General features: G+C 37.8%; 2 protein-coding genes across 2 annotated transcripts; one reads left to right on the top strand and one right to left on the bottom strand.

Annotated features, from left to right (window-relative positions):
• Window positions 1-677: 677 nt before the first annotated feature.
• Window positions 678-6,321, bottom strand: LOC141690704 (uncharacterized). Its single transcript, XM_074495479.1, has 2 exons — window positions 5,414-6,321; window positions 678-1,579 (listed from the first exon to the last, which is right to left on the bottom strand). The coding sequence occupies exons 1-2, from the start codon at window positions 6,125-6,127 to the stop codon at window positions 836-838; spliced, it is 1,458 nt and encodes a 485-aa protein (XP_074351580.1). The 5' UTR covers window positions 6,128-6,321; the 3' UTR covers window positions 678-835.
• Window positions 6,322-8,167: 1,846 nt separating this feature from the next.
• LOC141690703 (uncharacterized) lies at window positions 8,168-8,848 on the top strand. The gene has a single exon (XM_074495478.1). The coding sequence runs from the start codon at window positions 8,168-8,170 to the stop codon at window positions 8,846-8,848; it is 681 nt and encodes a 226-aa protein (XP_074351579.1).
• The last annotated feature ends 15,661 nt before the right edge of the window (window positions 8,849-24,509 follow it).

Raw genomic sequence — 24,509 nt, 5'->3', positions numbered from 1 at the left:
TATCTTTTTTCCATTGTAAAGTGTTAAAGTGTTCATCCATTATGCTTATTTGAAACTAAAACTGCTAAAGTGTTCATCCATTATGTTTATGTAGAACTAGATGAGAAGTTAAATATATTTGGGTGGATATATCTATATATTTCCAATTGAAGTGGGTGTTAAAATGCATGACACATTATGTCACGTGCCTTTAGACACATCTTTTGACACTCTATACAGAGATTCTCTAATAGGGCTTGTTTAAACACTTAGGGTGTGTTTGGGCTTGTTTGGTATTTTTTAATTATTTTTCAGTTTTTCGCCGAAAAATAATTAAAAAATTGTTTGATAAAATTTAAAAAATGATTTTTGGAAAAATGCTTTTGCCGTAAAACTACTGTCAAAGAAAGCAAGTCCCTCCATATTTTTAGAAAAAACTGATTTTCAGCTTTTGCGGGAAATATATGTTAATTTTACCATCAAACCTTATTAAAAACATTATTATTTTGAAATTTTTGCATCAAAACATATATATATAAAAAAAATTACCAAACTGTCATTTAATTTTTACAACACTTTTTTTAATAGCACTTTTTCCAAAAATACAGTAATTTTTAACAGAAATCATAAATAGCTAATTTTTTTTATGTAGAAAGAGTCCTGGTAATTCGTGATTTGAATGATAAATAATGGCCGAAAATCAATACATTATCACCTTTTCAATATATATGATATGATGAGAGTTTATGTGAACCCATGTTATGATCCGTTCAATATTCCGCAATTATTAGAAAAATCCTAAACCATTCGTACGAACTAAATTGATCCATCAATTTTGTTTCTTAATGTATGACATTTACATTGAAGCAGATGATGTTTTTCTCCGTTTCGATGATTCGCATTCTTCTGTACTTAAGCTGGAGGACGAAGAGGAGGAGGAGGAGGAGGAGGGCCTCGGCTCCGGTGATTGGCGTTTGGCTGGAACACGAATAGGCTCCAACATATTTGGAAAATTAACCTTAGCACGAGAACCACGTAACTTAAAAGCAGCTTTGTCATAGGCCAATGCAGCATCTTCAGGTGTGTCATAAGTTCCCAACCATATTCTTGAACCTTTCTTAGCTGGATTTCTTATCTCTGCTGCAAATTTTCCCCATGGCCGCCGCCTTACGCCTCTATATCTCTTCCACTCTTGTGGAGACTGACTTTCAGGTGCCACAACCTCTATTTTTATGTCCTCATGCTCTCGAAAACCGGCCCGTTCATGCAAGTATCCGACGTCAAATAAAGGAACATTATTAAGATTTTCTTCGATGAAAAAATCATCAAAGCTAAAATCCGACTGGTAAATGAAGTCATTGCAAGGACTTGATTCTATAGAATGGTCAAAAATGAGTGAAGGCACTTCATTGATTTTCTCATTCATAAACAGATCGTCTAAGCTGACCTCGCAACCAAAACTGCATGAACTTGCATTGATGAAACAATCAAAAACTTCTGTATCTTCCAAAAGATGTTGTCGAATTGAATCGAGAACTGCTAGATCCGAATCTGACATAGATGGTGAGTACATGTTAATTAGGTTTTGGAGAGTAGAGTTCTAAAAAACAATCTGATATTTCTGAGGAAGATGAATAAAATGTTTCCTTTCTTGTTGATTTATAGTGTTTAGAAAAGCAGCATGTGGAAACCTGATTACTTAAGTCGCTCTCAGATGACGCCAAACAATATTTAATTCATCATTTACCACGTTCAGAGATGAATAATACACTTTGTTTTTCCATGAACTTTCACAATCATGCATATTGGCATTTAATAAAATTATCCTTGTACTCGTTCAATACAATAATTGCCCACGAAATTAATCGATAAATTTTGTTCATCTATTTAAAATATGATATCTTTGTGACAGTGTTTCGAAAATCAATTATATATCTTTCATTCAAAAAAGTTCAATGTATAACACGTAAATAGAAGACACGTTGGACCAAATCATATGAGGACGGGTATGGAAATGATGCTGATAGTTCTATAAATTACCCGGTTGGAGTTCTCAATTCTCATTGACATCACAGAGTCTAATTATCCCTTATATTTATACTCAAGTCATATAGCCTAATTAATAAAAATTAAAAAAGGGGTTGATTAAGTTTTAAGTTATATTTTGCCGTGTTTTGTATAAATATGTATTTTAAAAGCTAGAAAACAGGATCTCACCTGCAGCTAATGCTATATTTTGGTTATTCAACAGACAAGAGATCCACTCATCAAGATCGTAATTTCGTACAAAATATACTAACATATGCCATCTGTAGATACGAGCAATCTTCAAGATTCGAAAACAACTCATGTAAGTGGGCTCTGAATAATGAAATAGTAATAAAATTGTGAAGTGCGGCTCTAAATCTGTACTTCTATACTATATTATAATAACCATAGCGTTATAATTTGATATATTTTTTATTCCTTTATTTAAGGCAATTTTTTTATGTTTCTATACATTTTGATATTTACCTATTATTTTCCTATTAATATATATGAGATTACATTTCCAAATACAATCTTTAATCGACTTTTTTGATTATTTGAAGAACATAATTCTAATTTTCAAGGATCAAACAAAAATATGGGTTTATCAAAAATATGGGTTCGTACTTTGTATATAATATTCATTTTGATCAAGCAAAATAATATTTACATCAGAATGGTGTCCAACTTTAGATTTATGTAGATAGAAGGTAGTAACATGATTATTCTGGCTAATTTAACAAACCAAATGATGGAGACTAAGCTCAATAATTTCTGCTATTAAAAAGTTAACGTCCGTTTTATGATTGGGGCTTTTTCGCTACCTGTTTACAATCTTTTGGATTGATTTGGTCTATTTGTTATCACGAGATTTTAAGAGAGTTTAATTACTTCTCAACCTAAATTAGAGGGTTTTTTCACTCAACCCAAAACACATGCACACAGTTCAGGAGTATAAATTTGTCATAGATTTTTTCTCTAGTACATTGAAATATTCCAAATTACTTGGTTCTTCAACGTGATATTACTAGTTACTTAATGGTATCTCTGATACTAATTTATATTATACTAGAGTAATCAGAATGTGGTATAATTTGATATACTTTTTTTTGGTTGGTTTGATTATTCCCATGTATGGCCGTCAGATCTTTTTAATCAAGTGATCAGGACTGTTAGATTGAATAACTAAACGAATATACATTATTCAAGCTCCCAGTTTCGAACCCCGCGAACAACAAATATTTATATTATTATTTATACACTACTAAAACTTCCAGATTTGAACCCCACCAACAGCAAATATTGATATTATTATTTATACACTAACCAAAATTCAGGTTCGAATCCCGACAATAACAACTATTTATATTATTATTTATAAATATACTCATAAGGTAATGATCTAAAAAGAAATTTATTATAATTTTAAATTATATAAAAATATTGATAAAGACCCGTGCATCGCACGGATTGTAAACCTATATGTATAATGGTTAGCCATTATCTTGATTATTAAAAATTTTAGTTAAGTTTTTTAATATATTCCAATTTTTACGGTTATATAAAATTATATTAAACACTTTTTTGATACGAGAAATATATTTAATTAAATATTATATTCAATTTTTGTTGTTAAGGGGATGCAAAATTAAAGTGCAAAGATTTTTATATTTTCTCCGACCAGGCATGATAAAATTAAAGATTTTTACATCATTTAAAAGTACACGTAATCTACTTTAATATGTATTCTTTGATTTTTCAAAATAATGAAAGATTGATATTTAATTTATGGTCCAATTTAAATTAATTAATAAAAAAAATCAAACAGAACAAATAAATTGGAACGGAGAGAATATATTTTTGATAGAGTTATATACAAACGGGTAACCTTGTAATTAATATTCTTTTGTATGTTTTGGTTCATCTGCATAACTAGATACAAATCGAGACGAAATCGTTATTGAGATGCAAATAAATCTAATATTTTCAGGTAACGATGCGAAGGACACACTAATCAGCCAATCAGGATCGTCGTCATCATATACAATATTAACACACTGAGAGGGGAAAACACGCATACAAACAGTAATATGTATTCAAGCTTAGATTTTGCATGCGGCAGTAGTTTAAAATTACAATATTACACACACCTATTAGTTAAGGGGAAATTTAAATACATGTGCGCGTGGAAGCTCTCGAAATGAACATTATTTATTTAAATTTAAATATAATTAAGTACAACCGTGTCCCACCGGCCAAATCTCGTGTGCAGAGCATAAAATAGCTTATATTGATTCACCTAGCTTATTTTATCTAACGTATATTATACGTGTAGGGTTTTGTTTTATACAATTGTCCTACTTGATTTTCCGATTACTATATACGCAAGTATATTTAGGACTTCAAGTAACATCATAGTGTAAGCAATTTACTAATTATTATCACCCGAATGAAACCATATGTATGAACATGTGCTAAGAACATCTTCAATTAACGATGTTAAATGAAGAAGACAAATTTAATCATTATCATCGGTCCATATTATTTCTTTCTTCTTTTTTTTTTTTTTATCTTTTTTCCATTGTAAAGTGTTAAAGTGTTCATCCATTATGCTTATTTGAAACTAAAACTGCTAAAGTGTTCATCCATTATGTTTATGTAGAACTAGATGAGAAGTTAAATATATTTGGGTGGATATATCTATATATTTCCAATTGAAGTGGGTGTTAAAATGCATGACACATTATGTCACGTGCCTTTAGACACATCTTTTGACACTCTATACAGAGATTCTCTAATAGGGCTTGTTTAAACACTTAGGGTGTGTTTGGGCTTGTTTGGTATTTTTTAATTATTTTTCAGTTTTTCGCCGAAAAATAATTAAAAAATTGTTTGATAAAATTTAAAAAATGATTTTTGGAAAAATGCTTTTGCCGTAAAACTACTGTCAAAGAAAGCAAGTCCCTCCATATTTTTAGAAAAAACTGATTTTCAGCTTTTGCGGGAAATATATGTTAATTTTACCATCAAACCTTATTAAAAACATTATTATTTTGAAATTTTTGCATCAAAACATATATATATAAAAAAAATTACCAAACTGTCATTTAATTTTTACAACACTTTTTTTAATAGCACTTTTTCCAAAAATACAGTAATTTTTAACAGAAATCATAAATAGCTAATTTTTTTTATGTAGAAAGAGTCCTGGTAATTCGTGATTTGAATGATAAATAATGGCCGAAAATCAATACATTATCACCTTTTCAATATATATGATATGATGAGAGTTTATGTGAACCCATGTTATGATCCGTTCAATATTCCGCAATTATTAGAAAAATCCTAAACCATTCGTACGAACTAAATTGATCCATCAATTTTGTTTCTTAATGTATGACATTTACATTGAAGCAGATGATGTTTTTCTCCGTTTCGATGATTCGCATTCTTCTGTACTTAAGCTGGAGGACGAAGAGGAGGAGGAGGAGGAGGAGGGCCTCGGCTCCGGTGATTGGCGTTTGGCTGGAACACGAATAGGCTCCAACATATTTGGAAAATTAACCTTAGCACGAGAACCACGTAACTTAAAAGCAGCTTTGTCATAGGCCAATGCAGCATCTTCAGGTGTGTCATAAGTTCCCAACCATATTCTTGAACCTTTCTTAGCTGGATTTCTTATCTCTGCTGCAAATTTTCCCCATGGCCGCCGCCTTACGCCTCTATATCTCTTCCACTCTTGTGGAGACTGACTTTCAGGTGCCACAACCTCTATTTTTATGTCCTCATGCTCTCGAAAACCGGCCCGTTCATGCAAGTATCCGACGTCAAATAAAGGAACATTATTAAGATTTTCTTCGATGAAAAAATCATCAAAGCTAAAATCCGACTGGTAAATGAAGTCATTGCAAGGACTTGATTCTATAGAATGGTCAAAAATGAGTGAAGGCACTTCATTGATTTTCTCATTCATAAACAGATCGTCTAAGCTGACCTCGCAACCAAAACTGCATGAACTTGCATTGATGAAACAATCAAAAACTTCTGTATCTTCCAAAAGATGTTGTCGAATTGAATCGAGAACTGCTAGATCCGAATCTGACATAGATGGTGAGTACATGTTAATTAGGTTTTGGAGAGTAGAGTTCTAAAAAACAATCTGATATTTCTGAGGAAGATGAATAAAATGTTTCCTTTCTTGTTGATTTATAGTGTTTAGAAAAGCAGCATGTGGAAACCTGATTACTTAAGTCGCTCTCAGATGACGCCAAACAATATTTAATTCATCATTTACCACGTTCAGAGATGAATAATACACTTTGTTTTTCCATGAACTTTCACAATCATGCATATTGGCATTTAATAAAATTATCCTTGTACTCGTTCAATACAATAATTGCCCACGAAATTAATCGATAAATTTTGTTCATCTATTTAAAATATGATATCTTTGTGACAGTGTTTCGAAAATCAATTATATATCTTTCATTCAAAAAAGTTCAATGTATAACACGTAAATAGAAGACACGTTGGACCAAATCATATGAGGACGGGTATGGAAATGATGCTGATAGTTCTATAAATTACCCGGTTGGAGTTCTCAATTCTCATTGACATCACAGAGTCTAATTATCCCTTATATTTATACTCAAGTCATATAGCCTAATTAATAAAAATTAAAAAAGGGGTTGATTAAGTTTTAAGTTATATTTTGCCGTGTTTTGTATAAATATGTATTTTAAAAGCTAGAAAACAGGATCTCACCTGCAGCTAATGCTATATTTTGGTTATTCAACAGACAAGAGATCCACTCATCAAGATCGTAATTTCGTACAAAATATACTAACATATGCCATCTGTAGATACGAGCAATCTTCAAGATTCGAAAACAACTCATGTAAGTGGGCTCTGAATAATGAAATAGTAATAAAATTGTGAAGTGCGGCTCTAAATCTGTACTTCTATACTATATTATAATAATCATAGCGTTATAATTTGATATATTTTTTTCGGTTGGTTTGGTTATCCTTATTTATAATTGTTGGATCTTTTTAATTAAGTCATCACTTTATATTATTATTTATACACTGTTAAAACTTCCAGATTCGAATCTCACCAACAACAAATATTTATATTATTATTTATAAACTACCCAAGATTTAGGTTCGACTCCCGCCAATAACAAATATTTATATTATTATTTATAAATATACTACTAAGATAATGATCCAAAAAAAAGTTATTATAATTTTAAATAATATAAAAATATTAATAAAGACCCGTGCATCGCACATGTTGTAAAACTAGTATTAAATACTCCCTCTGTCCAGGTTTATGTGACCCGATAAATAATGCACAAAGTTTAAGAAACTAACAGGTAGCCAACTTTTTCATTAAAAATACTCATTTGACTTGTGAGTGAAACAATGAGCGGCAATATTCCCTCTCTTTTGATCAACAGAGTAAAAATAGATGTGGCGCCATTATTTCATAAAAGATCAGCATATACATCTCCCTTCCATTTACTTAAAATTTCTACCAAACCCATTTCATACATGTCAAACCTATTTTTATATATTAACCCAACTCATTATATGCATCTACTTGTATGCTGAGATGGTAAAATGGTTAACAGAAATTGAAAGAGAAGTTGTGTTTCATTTCTTATTAGAGAGATCAACATATGGAAAATTAAAAAATGGTTTGATGATTAAAACTAGTCATAAATTTTCATGTTCTATGAGTACTATCCAACGTATATGGTTGCACGCTAAAAACTCTTTTGGTAGAGGACTGCCACTTGATGTATCATCTAAACTAAAGGGCAGAGTAGGCCGGAAGAAGATTGAAATTGATCGGAATGAGGTCTCACAAGTTACATTACGTCTCCGAACAAATATACAATCCTTGGCATGTGCTCTAAACATGGCTAAATCAACACTTCACCGACGAATCAAGAAGGAGGTAATATTCGATCTCATACTAATGCCATTAAACCTCATCTTACTAATGAAAACAAAATGGCTAGGCTTCTTTGATGTCGTGCACATTGATAAAAAAATGGTTTTTTCAAACCAAAGAAATAGAGAGATAATATCTATTATCGGAGGAAACAGATCCCGTAAGAACTTGCAAGAGTAAAAGATTTATTACAAAAATAATGTTTCTCGCGGCGGTTGCTCGTCCTCAATTTGATCAGGATAACAATACATTGTTTGATGGTAAAATTGGAATTTTTTTGTTTGTGTATAAAGAACCATTTCAAAGAAGTAGTAAAAATCGGATCGCCCGCACACTAGAAACGAAGGCATGCACATCGATTACCAAAGATGTTTATAGATCATGTTTACTCCTTCAAGTCTTACCTCAAATTCGACAGAAATGGCCTCTTTTATCCTCACCAACTACATACATCCAACAAGATAATGCTAGGGCTCATTTAAGTATGGATGATGATGAATTTGTACGTGCGGTAAAGCAAGATGGGTTTGATATTAACTTGGTTTGTCAACCACCAAATAGCCCAGATCTAAATGTACTGGATTTTGGTTTTTTTAGATCGATACAAACACTTCAACACCAAGAAGCTCCAAAAAATATCGATGAATTACAAGCTGTTGTAGAAAAGGCTTTCAATGAATTATCTCCACGTTGCCTTAATAATGTGTTTTTGTCACTCAAATCATGCATGGTTGAGATTATCAAGTCTTTTGGCGATAATAGATATAAATTGCCTCACATTGGTAAGGGTCATCTAGCTCGTGTGGGTAATCTTCCTGTGACCATGACTTGTGATTTTGTTGATGTCCAACAAGCTGTTGTTGTTTTACAAACCCAGTAGATACACTAGTAAGAGAACGTACCTTTTGCTAGAAACATGTCTTTGGTGGATGCATGACTTTTGTTTTCTTGAAGAGCATTGTAAAAATATTTGTATGCTATGGGCAATCAAGTGTAAGTAAGTTTGTTTGTATGGTTTTGGTACTAAATTATGATAGACTTTTATTCTTGTGCTTGTACGTATTTTAGTTTAAATGCATGTATTGTATCCACTTATCTCAGACGATGTGTACTTTTAAAGTACATGGTATTACATTTTATATATTAAAGATTCTTGTCATGAATAGTAGAGTTCATTATTTTCGGGATATCCCAAAAAGGAAAGTAGGTCACATAAAATGGGACAAAGGGAGTAATATATAAGCATAATAAAATTTGCATGTGGGAGTATTCTGATCTATTCAAAAGTATCCTACAAATATTTACACAAGTTTCTCGTGCAAATTTTTGTGGCTATGTATGATTGTATACAACTTAACTGACTAACTAATCACATTGTCAAAAAAGAAAAAGAAAAATAAAAATAAACTGAGTAACTGACCAACTTGTATTTATATATTATCTTGGCCTGATTTTTTTACCTCTACATCTATTACCATAAAACCAGAATTGACGGCCCTTTCATGGCCCAGATCCATTTTTCTTGACTAACATAAGCTTTTATTAAACAACTAAATCGGGTTTCAAAGCAACATTTACACCATGAGGAATATATTTTTTTTATTGAAAACTTGATTTGGATAAAAATATATCATTCGAGCTAGGGCGTGACCTGTTATTTAGCCGTGATACTGTTTTTTGATCGTGTAACATAAACCTACACTCCTCAATGACTCGTTCAAACGGGATATCATATAGACTTTGAGTTTAATCGCCTGGATTGCAACCAAGCAATCAGATTCCGCAATTACTTCCTGCCATGCTTGATCCATAGTCCAACTAAGTGCTTCTTTGATTGTCATTGCTTCATCCAACTCTGTTGAGATCATCCCTTATTTAACCATTGTCTTAACTAAGATCAACTCCCTCGTTGTATTTCATGCGACCAATCCATCACATAGATATTAAACTCTCGAAATATTGTTGCATCCACTGATACCTTGGTTAGTGACTCTTGTGACTTAATCCAAGAACTGACTCCATCTCCCTCGAACAACGTAGATATCACGCCCCCGGCCATAGGATGACTTCAGAAACCCGACTCGGGGATGCCAAACAAACTAATCAACTCAAAATATGCTTACGTAACCTTAACTTAATTAATAACATAAAGTTCGTACCCCATTTTCGAGTCTATAACAAAAGCTTACGATACATCATAAGATCTTAACTAGGTACAAAAATATGTCTATTATATAAGCATTAATCATTACGATGTCATGCACTTCTCGTTGATTGCTAAAATCTTAGATTATCCTTCTCCGAAATTTTTTCCTGTAAAAGTTAATCACATTAAAGAGTGAGCTTATAAAAGCTCAGTAAGCATATATCATATTAATTTAACTGAGGGTTGTCCGAGAAAATTAGAGTTCTCCAAATTATCAATTAAATATTTTTTAAAAATTCATCATATTTTCATCATAATCATTAAGAATTCATCAAAATAGTCCTCACAATATTAAAACGGAGTATTCAAGCATGATAGGTTCATCAATTCATCAAGTTTGATAGTATATAAGGCTTCTAGAAGGACTAGGTTCAGACTCCTGACTTCATCAATCCTGCATACCGCTAGTCCTGATTAGGAGAATAATCAGGGCACGTGTCAGAGGATCCCTAGAACATTCCTCAACCATTCTCATCCCGACACGTGTAAGGCATCCACCCCAGCCAGGTGTCCTCCGCTCCTAGAATCAACGACTACGATTCAAAGGTACCAACCCCTAAACCCTATATTTGGGATATAAATAGCCCAAGGAGAAAAGGTTTTGGGGTTAATTACTCTCATACACTCATATACACATACAGCCACCTTGCATTCATATATATCTTCATCTTCCCCAAAGCGAGTTCTTACTCTCACTCCAGAGGCGCCGCGGGACCCAAACCCCCTTCCAGTGTTGCTTTGCAGAAACCCCACAACAACTACACCGCAACCGCAGCGAAGGATCTAAGCACGGTGTCGAAGGAGCAGCCTCGCACCCAGGAGTTATCATTTGGCGCTAGAATGACGGGATCTTCATCCTTGGGTCTCGGTGCCCCTGGATTCACCTTCACTAGCACACTCTTAAAAGAATCCATTTCTTTAAACTGTAAGAACCCAAGCAACCTAGCTCTCATAACTATGAATGATGGTTATTTAATCAACGTTTGTGTGTGCTCGTTATTTTAGGCCACGTTTATGTGAGCCCTGTTTCGTTGTTTTGAGCAATGTTTGTGTGTGATATTGATAGTTTCGATTGTTTAGAACCCCAAGTTTGCTTTAATTTGCATATTGCCTTTGTGATCTAAGACACAGCTGCACTCATTCTATCATAGTATTAACTAGTCCCAGAAAGTTATTTGAACCAGTCTCAGATAGTTGTTCGTTGTTATTCTGGATAGTTTCCCTTATTTTCAAAAACTCAACCTTAGGTCGATGTTGTTAGCTTGAAATCATGGTTAGTTATTGTTGGTACATTTGAAACAATGGCAAGAGCAGGAAAGAATACTGTCGGGAGACCCTCTGCTAGTACCCAGGTCCAGGATCCTGACCACTCCCAAGCACAGGACCCGGGAGCCGACACCCTCCAAGAGCAACCATTGCCACACACCCCTGTTCTGAAGAGAGTGGTAAACCCTCAGGAAGCCAGGAGCCTTATTGACCTAAAATAATACAAGTATACTAATGTTCAAGTGGGTGAAGAACATATGGCCAACCGCACCAGCAATGAGCTAGCAGAAGCAATCTGGCTCTATAGGCAAGAGCAAGGCCGGATTCAGGAAGAAGCCTTACTAGAGGAGGAACCGGAAGAGTCCGGGGACTCCCAGCAATCCCGTAGATATGTTTTTCACCGTATTGGAGATAAAGGGAAGAAGAACCAGAAAGAACAAAGAAATAAGAAAGAAATAAAAGCAGCGAAACAGAAGAGGTTTGAAGAGATGAGAGGACAGATCAGAAAAGAAGAAGAAGCAAAGCTTGAACTAAAGATTCAAAAAAGGATGCAGCTAGAAGAAGAGAAGCTGCTAGCCAAGTCCAGGACCAAGGGAACCTGGAGGGACCCCACCCCTGAGGTCATTTCAGATGGTGATGAAGCAGAAGGACCTAAAGGACATGATCTATGAGCTGCAAAGGAAAATGGACATAGACTTTGGAATGGAAATTGGGGAGACCATGACACCATTCAGCCACTCCTCGGAGGCTATCCCCCGACAAAAAAGCCTCAAGCACTATAACTTTGATTTTTTTGATGGTTTGGGAGACCCGGAAGAGCACTTGAATTATTTTGAGCAAATTGCACATATATACTACTACAACGATTTAACAAAGTCCAGGTTCTTCGCATCGACTCTTAAAGGGGGGGCTCAGAGATGGTTTAGCCGGATACCCTCCCGAAGCATCTATAGCTGGAAGGAGTTCCGCGGAGCCTTTCTCAAGAGGTTCCAAGCAAACAAGACACATGAACTACACATGTGTCACCTAGAAATAATCCAGAAATATGACAACGAGTCTCTCTCGGCCTATATGAGATGATTCCAGGAAGCAATCAATAAGATCTCAAACTTGGATGAGCGAGAAGCTCTGAGCATCTTCAGGAGGAACTAATTAGACCCGGAGCATAACGAAAGGTACATTGTAGGACTGATCAACAAGGAGCCCCAGAGTCTAGCGGCAACTTACTTTATGGCCGCCAGATTCATCAAAGAAACAGATGTGCTCCAAGATATGAGGATGACCCGGGGTGGGGGATCTAGGAGCAAGAACTCTGATGACCGGCCGAAAGGGGGTTACCATCAGGACAAAAAATTCAAGCAAGGCCAGCAGAATCAAGAGAGACAGACTACTCCTATATTTCAAAGACTTGGTCCTAGAACAGAGTCCAAGAGTGATCCAGGACCAGCCAAGCAGTCCGCGATCCAAAGCAGGAGCCGGACTGGACTCCCCTAAACAGATGCTGGGAGGAAATCTTGAAGTAAATAAAAGACAATCCATTATATTACCCTCTGAAGCCAATGCAGACTCCACCAGAGAGCATACCTTACACCAGACAGTGCGACTATCACGAAACACATGGCCACAAAATAGAAAAAGGCCTATCACTCAAGTACTTCATCGAGGAGAAAGTCAAGAAAGGGAACCTGAACAAGTACTTAGCCCGGGACAGCAATCAAAGGGGAGAAGGACCTAAAAAAGGAAAGAATATAGTGAATGTGGTCCTAGGAGGCTGCCACTCCCCACCATGGAGCCCAGACCCAGGAGAAGAGGTACTCTTCATCCAATCATTCCCGGAGATGGGGATATCTTTCAGCAGCAAGGACTATGAAGGAGTCAATCCTAACCACAATGAAGCCTTAGTTGTGACTTTGGATATTTTTGACAATGAAGTAAGCAGAATTCTAATAGACAACGGCTCCTCGGTCAATATTCTCTTCAAACATACTGTAGATAGAATGTAGCTAGAGAGTGTCCACTCTAATGACTGCCAGAAAGACGCGCTCTATGGGTTCGGGAATAACTTAGTCCCGATCCAAGGGACCCTGTACTTACCTGTTATTTTTGGAACTGCTCCCAATCAAGTCACTCACGTCATCAAGTTCTATGTCATCACTACTCCTTCATCTTATAATGGCATAACTGGGCGCCCGACTCTAACAAGGATGCAAGAAATAACTTCAATCTCCCATCTCAAGTTCCCAACCCGACAGGAGTCGGAGAAGTCAAAGGAGACTACGAAGCAGCTAAGAGATGCTATAGTCAAGCTTTGGTAATGGTGGAGACTCACCAAGACAATAAGAGGAAGGCAATAGTTCTTCATAAACAACAAAGTATCAAGAAGCATCGCTCTCGCTCAAGGGAAGAAATAGGAGAAGAAGTGCAAGTCATTGAATCCAACCGGAATCCAAAAGTAACCAAACCAAGTTCAGAAGAACTGGGAAACAACCAAGTCATGGTAGTTATTGAAGCAAGCTCGGTCCTTGACCAGGCCAATCCTACCATGCAAGCAATCAAAAAAGAAGAACCGGCACATGCTCTTACTTACTTCAAGAAGAAAGATGAATCCCGGATCCATCAAATGGTCTCGACTCAGGACCAGGAAAAAATTGAGGCCGCAGTAGAAATAAAAGAAATTCTGATTGATAAAAGTAATCATACCAAGAAGGTGAAAATTGGGTCCGGACTTGCAGCAGCCTTTAGAGAAGAACCGGTATCCTTACTCTGGGAATACAGATATGTGTTTGCCTGGAGTCCAAGAGACATGCTCGGGTTACACGAGTCCATAACAATGCACATCTTGGACGTCAACCTGAACAGAAACTCGGTCAAGCAAAAAAGGAGAAACTTTGCCCCAGAGAGGCAAAGAGAAATAGATGAAGAAGTAGAGAAGTTGCTCAAAGCAGGGATTATCTGAGAAATTAAATACCCGGAGTGGTTGGCGAATGTAGTCATGGTGAAGAAGTCAAACGAAAAATGGAGAATGTGTGTCGACTACACTGGCCTAAATGATGCATGCCCAAAGGACCCCTACCCTCTGCCCAACATTAATCAGCTATAAATGCCACATCTGGACACATCATGCTAAGTTTTATGGACGCCATCTCCGGATACAACCAGATCAGAATGAACCCAAAGGACATAAAAAAGACAGCATTCATAACTCATAGAGCGGTCTACGTTTACATGATGTTGCCATTTGGACTGACAAATGCAGGATCCACCTACCAAAGAGTAATGAACAAGATATTCAAGTCCCGGATCGGAAGAAATTTGGAGTCCTATATCGACGATATGATTGCAAAGTCAACAACCATCCTAGGACACATTGAAGATTTGAGAGAATGTTTTGATAACCTATGGAAGTATGAACTCAAGCTGAATCCGGAGAAATATACCGTCGGAGTTGGAGCAGGAAAGTTCTTGGGGATCATGATCAGCAACTGAGGGATTGAAGCCAATCTGTAAAAAATAAAGGCAATCCAGGAGATGAGGGCTCCCCGAACTCAGAAAGATGTGTAGAAGCCAACAGGATCACTAGCAGCACTTGGAAGATTTGTCTCAAAATTAGCAGAAAGGTGCTTACCCTTCTTTAATCTACTCAAAGGAGCCAACAACAAGAAAGTAGTTAACTGGAGTCCGGAGTGCCATATAACATTTGAAGAAATCAAGATTTATCTCTCTCAACCACCAGTCCTAACTAAGGCACAACCCGCAGAACCACTATACATCTACTTGTTAGCAGGAGCCTTAGCATTTGGGGCAACCCTTATCCGGGAATAAAATGGAAAATAGCAACCGATTTACTATGTGAGCCAAGTACTCAAGGATGCGGAGACCAGGTACCCAAGTCTAGAAAAGTTTGCTTTCTCCTTGGTCACGACATCAAGAAAACTCAGACACTACTTTCAAGGAAGAGAGATCATGGTAGTCACAAACCAACCATTGAGGAAATTAATTCACAAATCGGATGTCTCGGGAAGGCTTGTTAATTGGGCTATGGAGTTAAGTCAGTTCAATCTAAGTTTCCTCCCCATGACTACCATTAAAGCTCAAGCACTAGCTGACTTTATAATCGAATGCAACTTTCCGAAGACAGAACTAGATACTATGACCATAGACCTGGAGATCAATCAAGCTACAAACTCGGGATCCTAGACCTTGAAAGTCGACGGATCATCAACAAGTGAAAGGTCAGGAGCAGGATTAATTTTAAAGAGCCCCGATGGCTTCGTGATACAAGTAGATATATCATTCGGCTTCCCGACAACAAACAACCAGGCGGAGTATGAGGCATTTATTGGAGGACTGAAGCTCTCCAGGACTATTAGGATCCAGGACTTAAACATCTACAGAGACTCCTAGATTGTGGTCAAAAAAATAAATGGAGAATATATAGCGAAAGACCCAGTTCTGGCAAAGTATCAAGCTCTGGTTCAGAGCTACATAACATCAATCCCAATACACCTAATCCTGCAAATATGTCAAGAAGAGAACGAAGAAGCTAATACCCTATTCAAGCTAGTCTGGAACTCGTCACATCTGGACTGCTCAGTTTACTTCGAATAGTTGCAAAGGCCATCTATTGAAACAGAATATGTTTTGGAGATTGACAACAACCAGAACTGGATGACTCCTTTTATCAACTACTTGGAAAGGGGGAGCTCCCAGAAGATAAAGGAAAGGCTCAAAGATTAAAATCCAAAGCAGCCAAGTTCTTTCTCGAAGGACTACTTTATCGCTGGACCTTCTCCTCCCCTATCCTAAAATGCATAGGTCTGGCAGAAGCTAATTATTGTTTAATGGAAGTCCACCAAGGGATATGTGGAGATCATATGTCTGTAAAAGCCCTGACTCACAAGCAACCACAGTCTGGGGCTTTACCTAAACCCGGACCAGCACATCATTTGTTACTTAGAAATATTTTCTAAGAAAACAAGCAACCATAGTCCGGGGCCATACTTGAAGCCGAACTAGCACATTATTTTTTCATAAAAATATTTTCTAAGAAAAAGTAGTCTCAATCCGGAGCCTCATTCGAACCCGGACTAGCACACTATTTTTATTAGAAATATTTTTCTAAGGAATAAGCATAACTAGTCTGAGGCCATATTTGAACCCGGACAAAGCGCATAATTCTAACCTTAGATATTTTTTTAAGGGAAAAGCAACCATAGTCCAGAATCACAATTGAACCCGTACTAGAAGCAAAGTTTATACTTAGTAAAGTTTTTCCATTCTATATAAACCAAAAGCAACCATAGTCCGGAATCATTATTGAACCCGGACCAGAAGCAAAATTTGTACTTAGAAATTTTTTCAATTTTTTTAAGGCAAAAGTAATAACTAGTCACTTGGAACACTTTCTAAGGAAAGATAATATTTGCAAATACTAATCAAAGCAAAAGCAACAAAACCAAATTAAAGCAACAACCCAAACAAAGAGCAGTCTGGACAAGAATACAACCAGAGTGTTAAAGACTACAGGAAGGAATAATGTCAATTACAAACATTTCATAATTGCATAAAACAAGCTAGGAGTCCGAAGTGTTTTCTGGAAGGAAACTCGGGAACGGACCATCAAAGGGTTCCGGCTCACCAAGCCCGTCTTCTATATTTTTCTTAGCCTTGAGGAACTCTTGTACAAAGCTACTCCAATCGGCCTCCGTATCCATTTTGATATGACGCTCGCCAACAGTCCAGCAGCGAGACACCTTGGGAGCACCAGCATTAGCAATAGCCCTGTCATACTCCTCTGACTTCTTGTAAGCATCTATAATTTCAGACTCCGGCTTTACGGCCGAAGCTGCCTCTAGAGCTCTACAAGTTCAGACTTTAGCTCCCCGGATTCCTTCTCAGCATTCTCAACCTGGGTGGTCACTTTGTTCAAATGCTTGTTTAACCCAGATAGAGAGAGAGAGGGAGAGAGAGATCCTTGGAAGATATATCATATTTCAGCTACACAAGCTCCTTATTCTTATTAGAAATCACTTCCTGCGCGTGCTTAAGTTTGGAATACGAAATAGCAGCCGCCCCGGCCATAGACGCCCCAAGCTACAAACAAATCAAGAAATATATAAGGAAAATTCTAAGAAAAACTAAGGCAAAAAAAATAAGCGCAAAAATTTTATACCTGGCCCCACAGCCTAGTACAGTCCTTCATCACGGCATCAAATCCAGTCTCATTCATCTTCCTCCATTCAGTATGGGATGGGATCTCAGCCATAAACCGGGAAACCCTCTCTTCAAGCCCCGGACCACTCCTGCCTGGATGATCCTCCTCCAAACCCTTCCCCTTATCTTATCCGAATTCAGCACCGGGGAAATTTTATGACTTCCAAGCCCGTGGAGGTTTGGTGCCAATAGTCCAGAGACGCTTGTTCTTTCAGCCTAGCTCAACTTCAAGAACCTCGCCCAAGGGCTCGATCTCCTCCAAGTTTTTGAAGTCACCATCGTCCCAAACCTTGACAGCCGAATCTGAGCTCGTATTCTCTTCAGCCGAGTCCGGCTTCGAAATAGCGTTACTCCAGGACCCCTCCTTTGGGTGGGGTTGAGACTTGGACCCAACAACCGAAGCCTTCTTCCTCTGCTTGAAAGTATTTCCCAGACCCAGAAGAGCATCACTATAAGCAGAAGCAGACATGTTCGGATTGTAATGATGGAGACCTGTTAAGCCAAGGAAAAATAAACACATTAGTCCGGACAAAGTAAATAATATACTCTAGATACAAACAATATTATAGGAGTCCGGGAAGAGAAGATTTACTTATAGCTGAGCCTATGCATTATTTTATGGTTCATGAAAGTGTCCCGGGTAAACTGAAACCCGTGACACTCACAAAAATTAAACACCGGTTTAAGAGCCTCACTTCTCAGAACCGCCCGCTTGAACCGGGTCTGAACACCCTCAGTAGCAATGAATGGCAAATAAATAGGTCAACCTCTTAAGCAGGATCATCTCCCCATTATAATGCTTAAGAGAGGACTGCTGAATAACTGGCCGGAAGCCAGACCCATAGCCACATTCCGCAGCCCGAAAGCGTATCTCATAGAGAGGCGGTTGACTCGATTTGACAATCATAAAAATATGGAGCCATAACCTGAAAGTAGGTTGGACCTTAAAACATTTGCATCAAGTAATGAACCACGACATCCACTTGATATCGTTGGGAGTAATTTGCATCGGGGAAAGCCTATATACATATTTGCACAGATACTTCAAAAACACGTGCCAATGGGGGTTCCACTCGGACCACAGGTGCCCCAGCCATACGGAAACGAACCCGCCCGCAGGCCTATGGTAGATCTTCTCCCCGGGTTAAGGCCATCTCTACTCTACCCGGTCATCTAGCTAGAAAGCAGCCCGCACAGAAGAGTCCTGCGCGGCATGATCCAGAGCTGCGTACTCATCCATCAAAGGGTACGGATCTTTAGCTACATCATCCCGGAAAACTTGCTATCAAATTCGGCTTGATCATACTTTCCAGGGCCACTATCCGCTGCCGAGCATACCTGGACCTAGGACTCCTATAGTAAAAATTATCCTCTATCTCTTCACTCTTCGTGATGAAGTAGTTCAGCACGTCAATCCAATATCCCTCTAGACTGCAAGGAACCTTCTTCAGAGAGATCTAAGTTAAGGATAACTTCCTAATAATATTGCACTCCGAGGTCGAAGCCTTCTTACCTTTATTAATCCAGTTAGAGTTAGATTCGGAATCGGAAGGTCTCAGGTAGCAGGAGAAGTATACTTTGGCAAGAGCTTTAGTCCGGACCATAAACCTAAAAGCAATGAGATTGGTTAGTATAATTACCTACAAATTCTTTAATCTATAGCCTGTAATGGTCCGGACTACCCTACATTGAGTTTTATTAGTTATAAAACACCAGTCCAGGGAGGAACCACCCCGGACGGGGAACACTCCCCATACCCCAAAACCAAATACTGCGGAAGACGCAAAAAACAAGCACAGCTAAACCTAGAGCACATAAGTCCGGATCACGAACTACAGTCCGGACTCAAATACAAAACCCTAAACCTAGAAACCTGGAAATATCTCGGAAACAAAATCAAACACCAAATCATAATAAAAAAACCTATACATACATACATCCTCTCCCAAGAACACAGAAATGAAAATCCAGTATAATATACAAACGCAAAACACAACAGTAAAAAATAAAATAAACCTTAGAGAAAAGAACAAGAAGAAAAGCACGAGGAAAGGACGCTTACGATTACGAGGATTACAGAAAGAATAAGGACGACAAAGCAAAGTAATAATCGAGTTAACTTTTGAAACCTCCTGGAACAAGCAGCAAGAACACGAAGAAGAAGAAGAAGAAGAAGAAGAAAGTAAAACTCTAAAGAGAATAGGTAAAAAACAAAAAAGTAAAGGGGGGCCTTTATAGGAAAAACCCGGAATCCGCACAACCACGCCACATGGCAAAATCCAGGACGTCCATCCAAAACTCCTTTATATAAACAGTTGCGTACATATACACGGTAATAAATACCGCTCATGAGTACAACACGTCTTCTCACAAAAGACAACTGTAATAATTCAAATTATTGGGGGGGAAATCCCAAAAACCGTTTCAACTTCTAGTCTGAACTCTCCTACTTCAAAATCACAAGGACTGGGGGCAAGGAAATTTTAAATTCTTCTAAATACAATCCATTTTAGTCCGTCTTGGCCTACATCAACACAACCCGGACTAGGGGCAAGAAACGTTCAAATAACCCCTAACCACAATCAACTGTAGTCTGAATTGGCCTACCTCAATATAACAGGGATTGGGGGCAAAGAAAGCTCAAATTCTTCTAACTATAATCAACCTTAGTCCGGCTTGGTCAACTCCAACACAACCCGGACTGGGGGGCAAGGAAAGCTTAAATCTTTCAATAAAGGCAACCTACCTTAGTCCGACTTGGTCCACTCCAAACAACCCGGACTGGGGGCAGGGAAAGCTCAAATCTTACAATAAAGGAAATCTAATTTAGTTCGGATTGGTCTACTCTAACACAACCCGGATTTGGGGCAAGGAAAGCTCAAATCTTTCGATAAAGTCAATCTACCTTAGTCCGGCTCAGTCTACTCCAGCACAACCCGGACTAGGGGCAAGGAAAGCTTAAAATTTTCACTAAAGGAAATCCACTCCTTCCCAACTATCAAACAATATCAACCTTACTCCCCCATCTAGAAAATCTGCATAAGGGAGTGGGTGGCTCCTAGAAGGACTAGGTCCGAACTCCTGACTTCATCCAGTCTCGCATGCCGCTAGTCCAGACTAGTGGTTCCCAACGACCCAATCCTTAGAAGCCCCAACACTTGAAGCACATGCCCAAGCACGTGATAGCGACAGTTGTCATTAATCAATTATGAGAATAATCAGGGCACGTGTCAGAGGATCCTTAGAACATTCCTCAGTCATTCTCATCCCGAAACGTGTAAGGCATCTACCCCTGTCAGGTGTCCTCCGCTCCTAGAACCCACGACTACGATTCAAAGGTACCAACCCCTAAACCCTACCTTTGGGCTATAAATAGCCCAAGGAGAAGAGGTTTTGGGGTTAATCACTCTCATGCACTCATATACACACACAACCACCTTGCATTCATATCTATCTTCATTTTCACCAAAGCGAGTTCTTACTCTCACACCGGAGGCACCGCGGGACCCAAACCCGTATTCCGGTATTGTTTTGCAGAAACCCCACAATAGCTACACCGCAACTGCAGTGAAGGATCTAGGCACGGCGTCGAAGGAGCAGCCCCGCACCCAAGAGTTATCAAAGTTCATCAAGTTAGTATCTCGGCCAGCGAAACAATCAGTTTAGATTCATGATCAGCAATTCATCAAGTATCAGTGCAAGAATACTCATTTTTAATCTGTGATTCATCGGTCGCTCAAATCAATAATCATTTCAAGTTCAAAACATCATCAAAACATCAACAGTGAATTAGTACAGTATATACTTACCTCAATCCGCTTGAAAATCTTAAATTCTTTTCGGTCTTGAACCTCTATATTATAAACTTCGTATCCTAACAATGTTATTCACAATTTCCAATAACATATTTAATGAGTTTTATATATTTAAACAAATTATGAATCCTAATAACTAACTAAATCAACAAATGGATACTAAATACAAATAAATATGTACATAATAAATACATAAATAATAAATATAAATAAGTATAATAATAGAAAAGAGAATATAATTACTTACCAAACTATATAAAGTTTGTAGTCACCCCTTCAATTGTAATTTTTATTATAACCCCTATTATTTTTTATATAGATTAAGGGAGACAAATTCTCCCACTCTTTCTCGATATGGTACAATCCTTAGGGGGAAGGGAAAAGTGGCATGTGCTTGCACTTGGGCAACACGGCGACACTTAGGCAAAACTGCGACACTTGGATAATATTTAAACAAGAAACGCCTTGGAGCCTCTTGGCATTGACGACAACAAGAAGAATTTTAGTGAGAACATAGTTTCTAAATGCTCTTATTTTTTTTTCTAATTATCACCACTCCATCCCTCTTAAAAAAATTTCTAATTATCGCCACTCCATCTTCCTCGACCATTCCTTTGATAACCTCACCCATAACTCCCAGTCCAAACACGTGGAGGGGCACGTTCGTATTCGCGGTACCGCACCCTATCATCCCTTTGGAATATAAGGGGGCATATGCGTTGTATCACGGGTCCTCGCTTCTCCACTGTTTTATTCCTTTTTCCATTCCAATAACAACATCCTCAAGTCATCGTCTCCTAATTTTATGCCAAGCCTACTTTTCAAGGTTGAAAAATCTCTCATTTCTTCTCCTTGATTCTAAATGTATTATGCACAACGCTCGTCCATTGTGTGTCCAGTTTTTTTAGGATGTAGGATTACCTGGTCATCAATTTGAGGCCTCTCTCTCCCAAAAACATCCTCATCAACAAACTCCACAATAGGATCGACATCGTCAGAATACTCCACTCGCCTTGGGTAATCCGAGGATTTCCTCTTTTAGCTCGACCGCGAACATCTTGGGTGTTTCCTTCAACCATAGGAGCTTTTCCCATAACATGATGGTAGCGTGGATAATGATGGCCTCTCCTCGTCTTGCAACGCTCCATGGTGTTCAATCTTGAATTGAAGTTATTCAAGGTATCTTCTATACGATACAGCTGCTCCAAGATATCACCGTTGTTGATGAGCACATGCGATGTTCCTCCAGCATCAGAGGTCGTGGAGGATTCATAACATTTCCGAGAACGTAGGGTTCATGCAGAGCATAGTCGCGTCCAGAATCTCCTTCAAAATCACTGTCACTTTCATCATAAGAACTTCCATCACGAATATGCGACATCTTTTCCTCCTTAAGATTATGATCCTGGTTAACACCCCTCCTTCTATCGCCAATTTGTTGACGGAGGAAATTGGTAACAATAAAGTTTGAGGTTCATCACTGAAATCAAGATCTACGATGGTGGTTCTTCACCGAAAAAGTGAGCGGAATGTGGTGGTTGTGATAAATTGGGGTCTGAGATTGATTAGGGTTAGTAGTGGCTCATTTTTAGGTCTCAACTACCAACCCTTTTCAATGTGCCTACGTACCCTTTATATAGGGATCAAGCTGATAAGTGGCATTTTATACCACTTAGAACGTCTTATAATGGCTTGAATTGATGTCTTGAAATCAAGTATATTGTGTATTCGATGCATTTTTCTAGTGTTTGTGCATTTCAGGGTATTAATTACATTTCGGAAGAGATTTCATCAATAATAAGCCTTAGCATGTGTTTAGCATTGCAAGTGGGAAGATAGGAGCAGATTGCAGCGAAGAAATGGGAGAAAAATAGATCAGTTTCCAGTAGGGGCTGAGCGCCCGCTCAGCTCTGCTGAGCGACCGCTCAGGAAGCTGAGCGCCCGCTCAGGAATGCTGAGCGCCCGCGCAGGGTCGGATTTTCAGAATTAATATTTTAGACTCCTATTGTTGTTTGACTTCCAACTTCTGAGTTAGCTGGGCTTTATGGGACTCCTATATAAGTAGATTTCAAAGACGTTTCACAAAGGTAGGATCGTAGTATTAATCGAAGAGCAAGTAGATAAGGAAGAAGACCGTTTTAGCGCACCGCAACGAAGAGGAAGCATATTTTCTTGTGATTCTTTATTTCGTTGTATCGTTGGATGCTAGTTTTCTTTATTTTGAACCTATTTACTCTTGTGACGTACTCTGGTTTAATATAATTAGTTTTAGTTATTATTCTCGTGTGTTATTATCATGTTTTCATATGAACTCATGATGACGATGAGTGCTATTATAACACCCTCCAAATCCGGGGTATAGATTTGGGGCATTATTAACAACAATTACCAACTATACCTGCACAAGCGGAATATTAATATAATAATTACCCCGAACTATCACTACTCAGGATCTTTTAAGGGTTGAGGTTGGAAACAAGAATCATGCACTACACTTTATTACAAACCCGACTAAATAAAACTTGTCTCAAGAACTCTCTTTATTACAAAACTTTATTCTATCTACAGTTTCACTACACAATCTTTTATTCAAACTACACAAAACTTTTATTCAACCCAACATTACTACTTATCCTGTTACACCTGATCTGGTACTTCAAAACTCTCTTCGGGAATAGGAAGGAACACTCTTGGTATAAGAGGGTCCCGCTGCTTGACTCGCTTCTTGACTACGCGGGTCCTGATGGGTTTCATTCTCTACCTTAACTGTAAAACAATAGGAGTAACAATAAAAAGGGATGAGCCAAAATTGCTCAACAAGCCTGCAACAATATATATATATATATATAAAGAGAGAAATAAATGAACCAATAAGCTGTTGGTTTGAACAACCATCTGTATCTGTATAGGATAATAATTTGCCAACACTGGCGAGTACCAAATGAATAAGACTGGAAACAAGAACCAACATATGCACTATAATCTGCTGATCAGTCAGAATATGGTGCGGATCTATACCCAACTGCATAGACCCAACCAAC

This window comes from Apium graveolens, chromosome 10 (genome assembly GCF_009905375.1).
Source record: "Apium graveolens cultivar Ventura chromosome 10, ASM990537v1, whole genome shotgun sequence".
Lineage (NCBI taxonomy): Eukaryota > Viridiplantae > Streptophyta > Magnoliopsida > Apiales > Apiaceae > Apium > Apium graveolens.
This window is presented reverse-complemented; position numbering and strand designations above follow the sequence as displayed.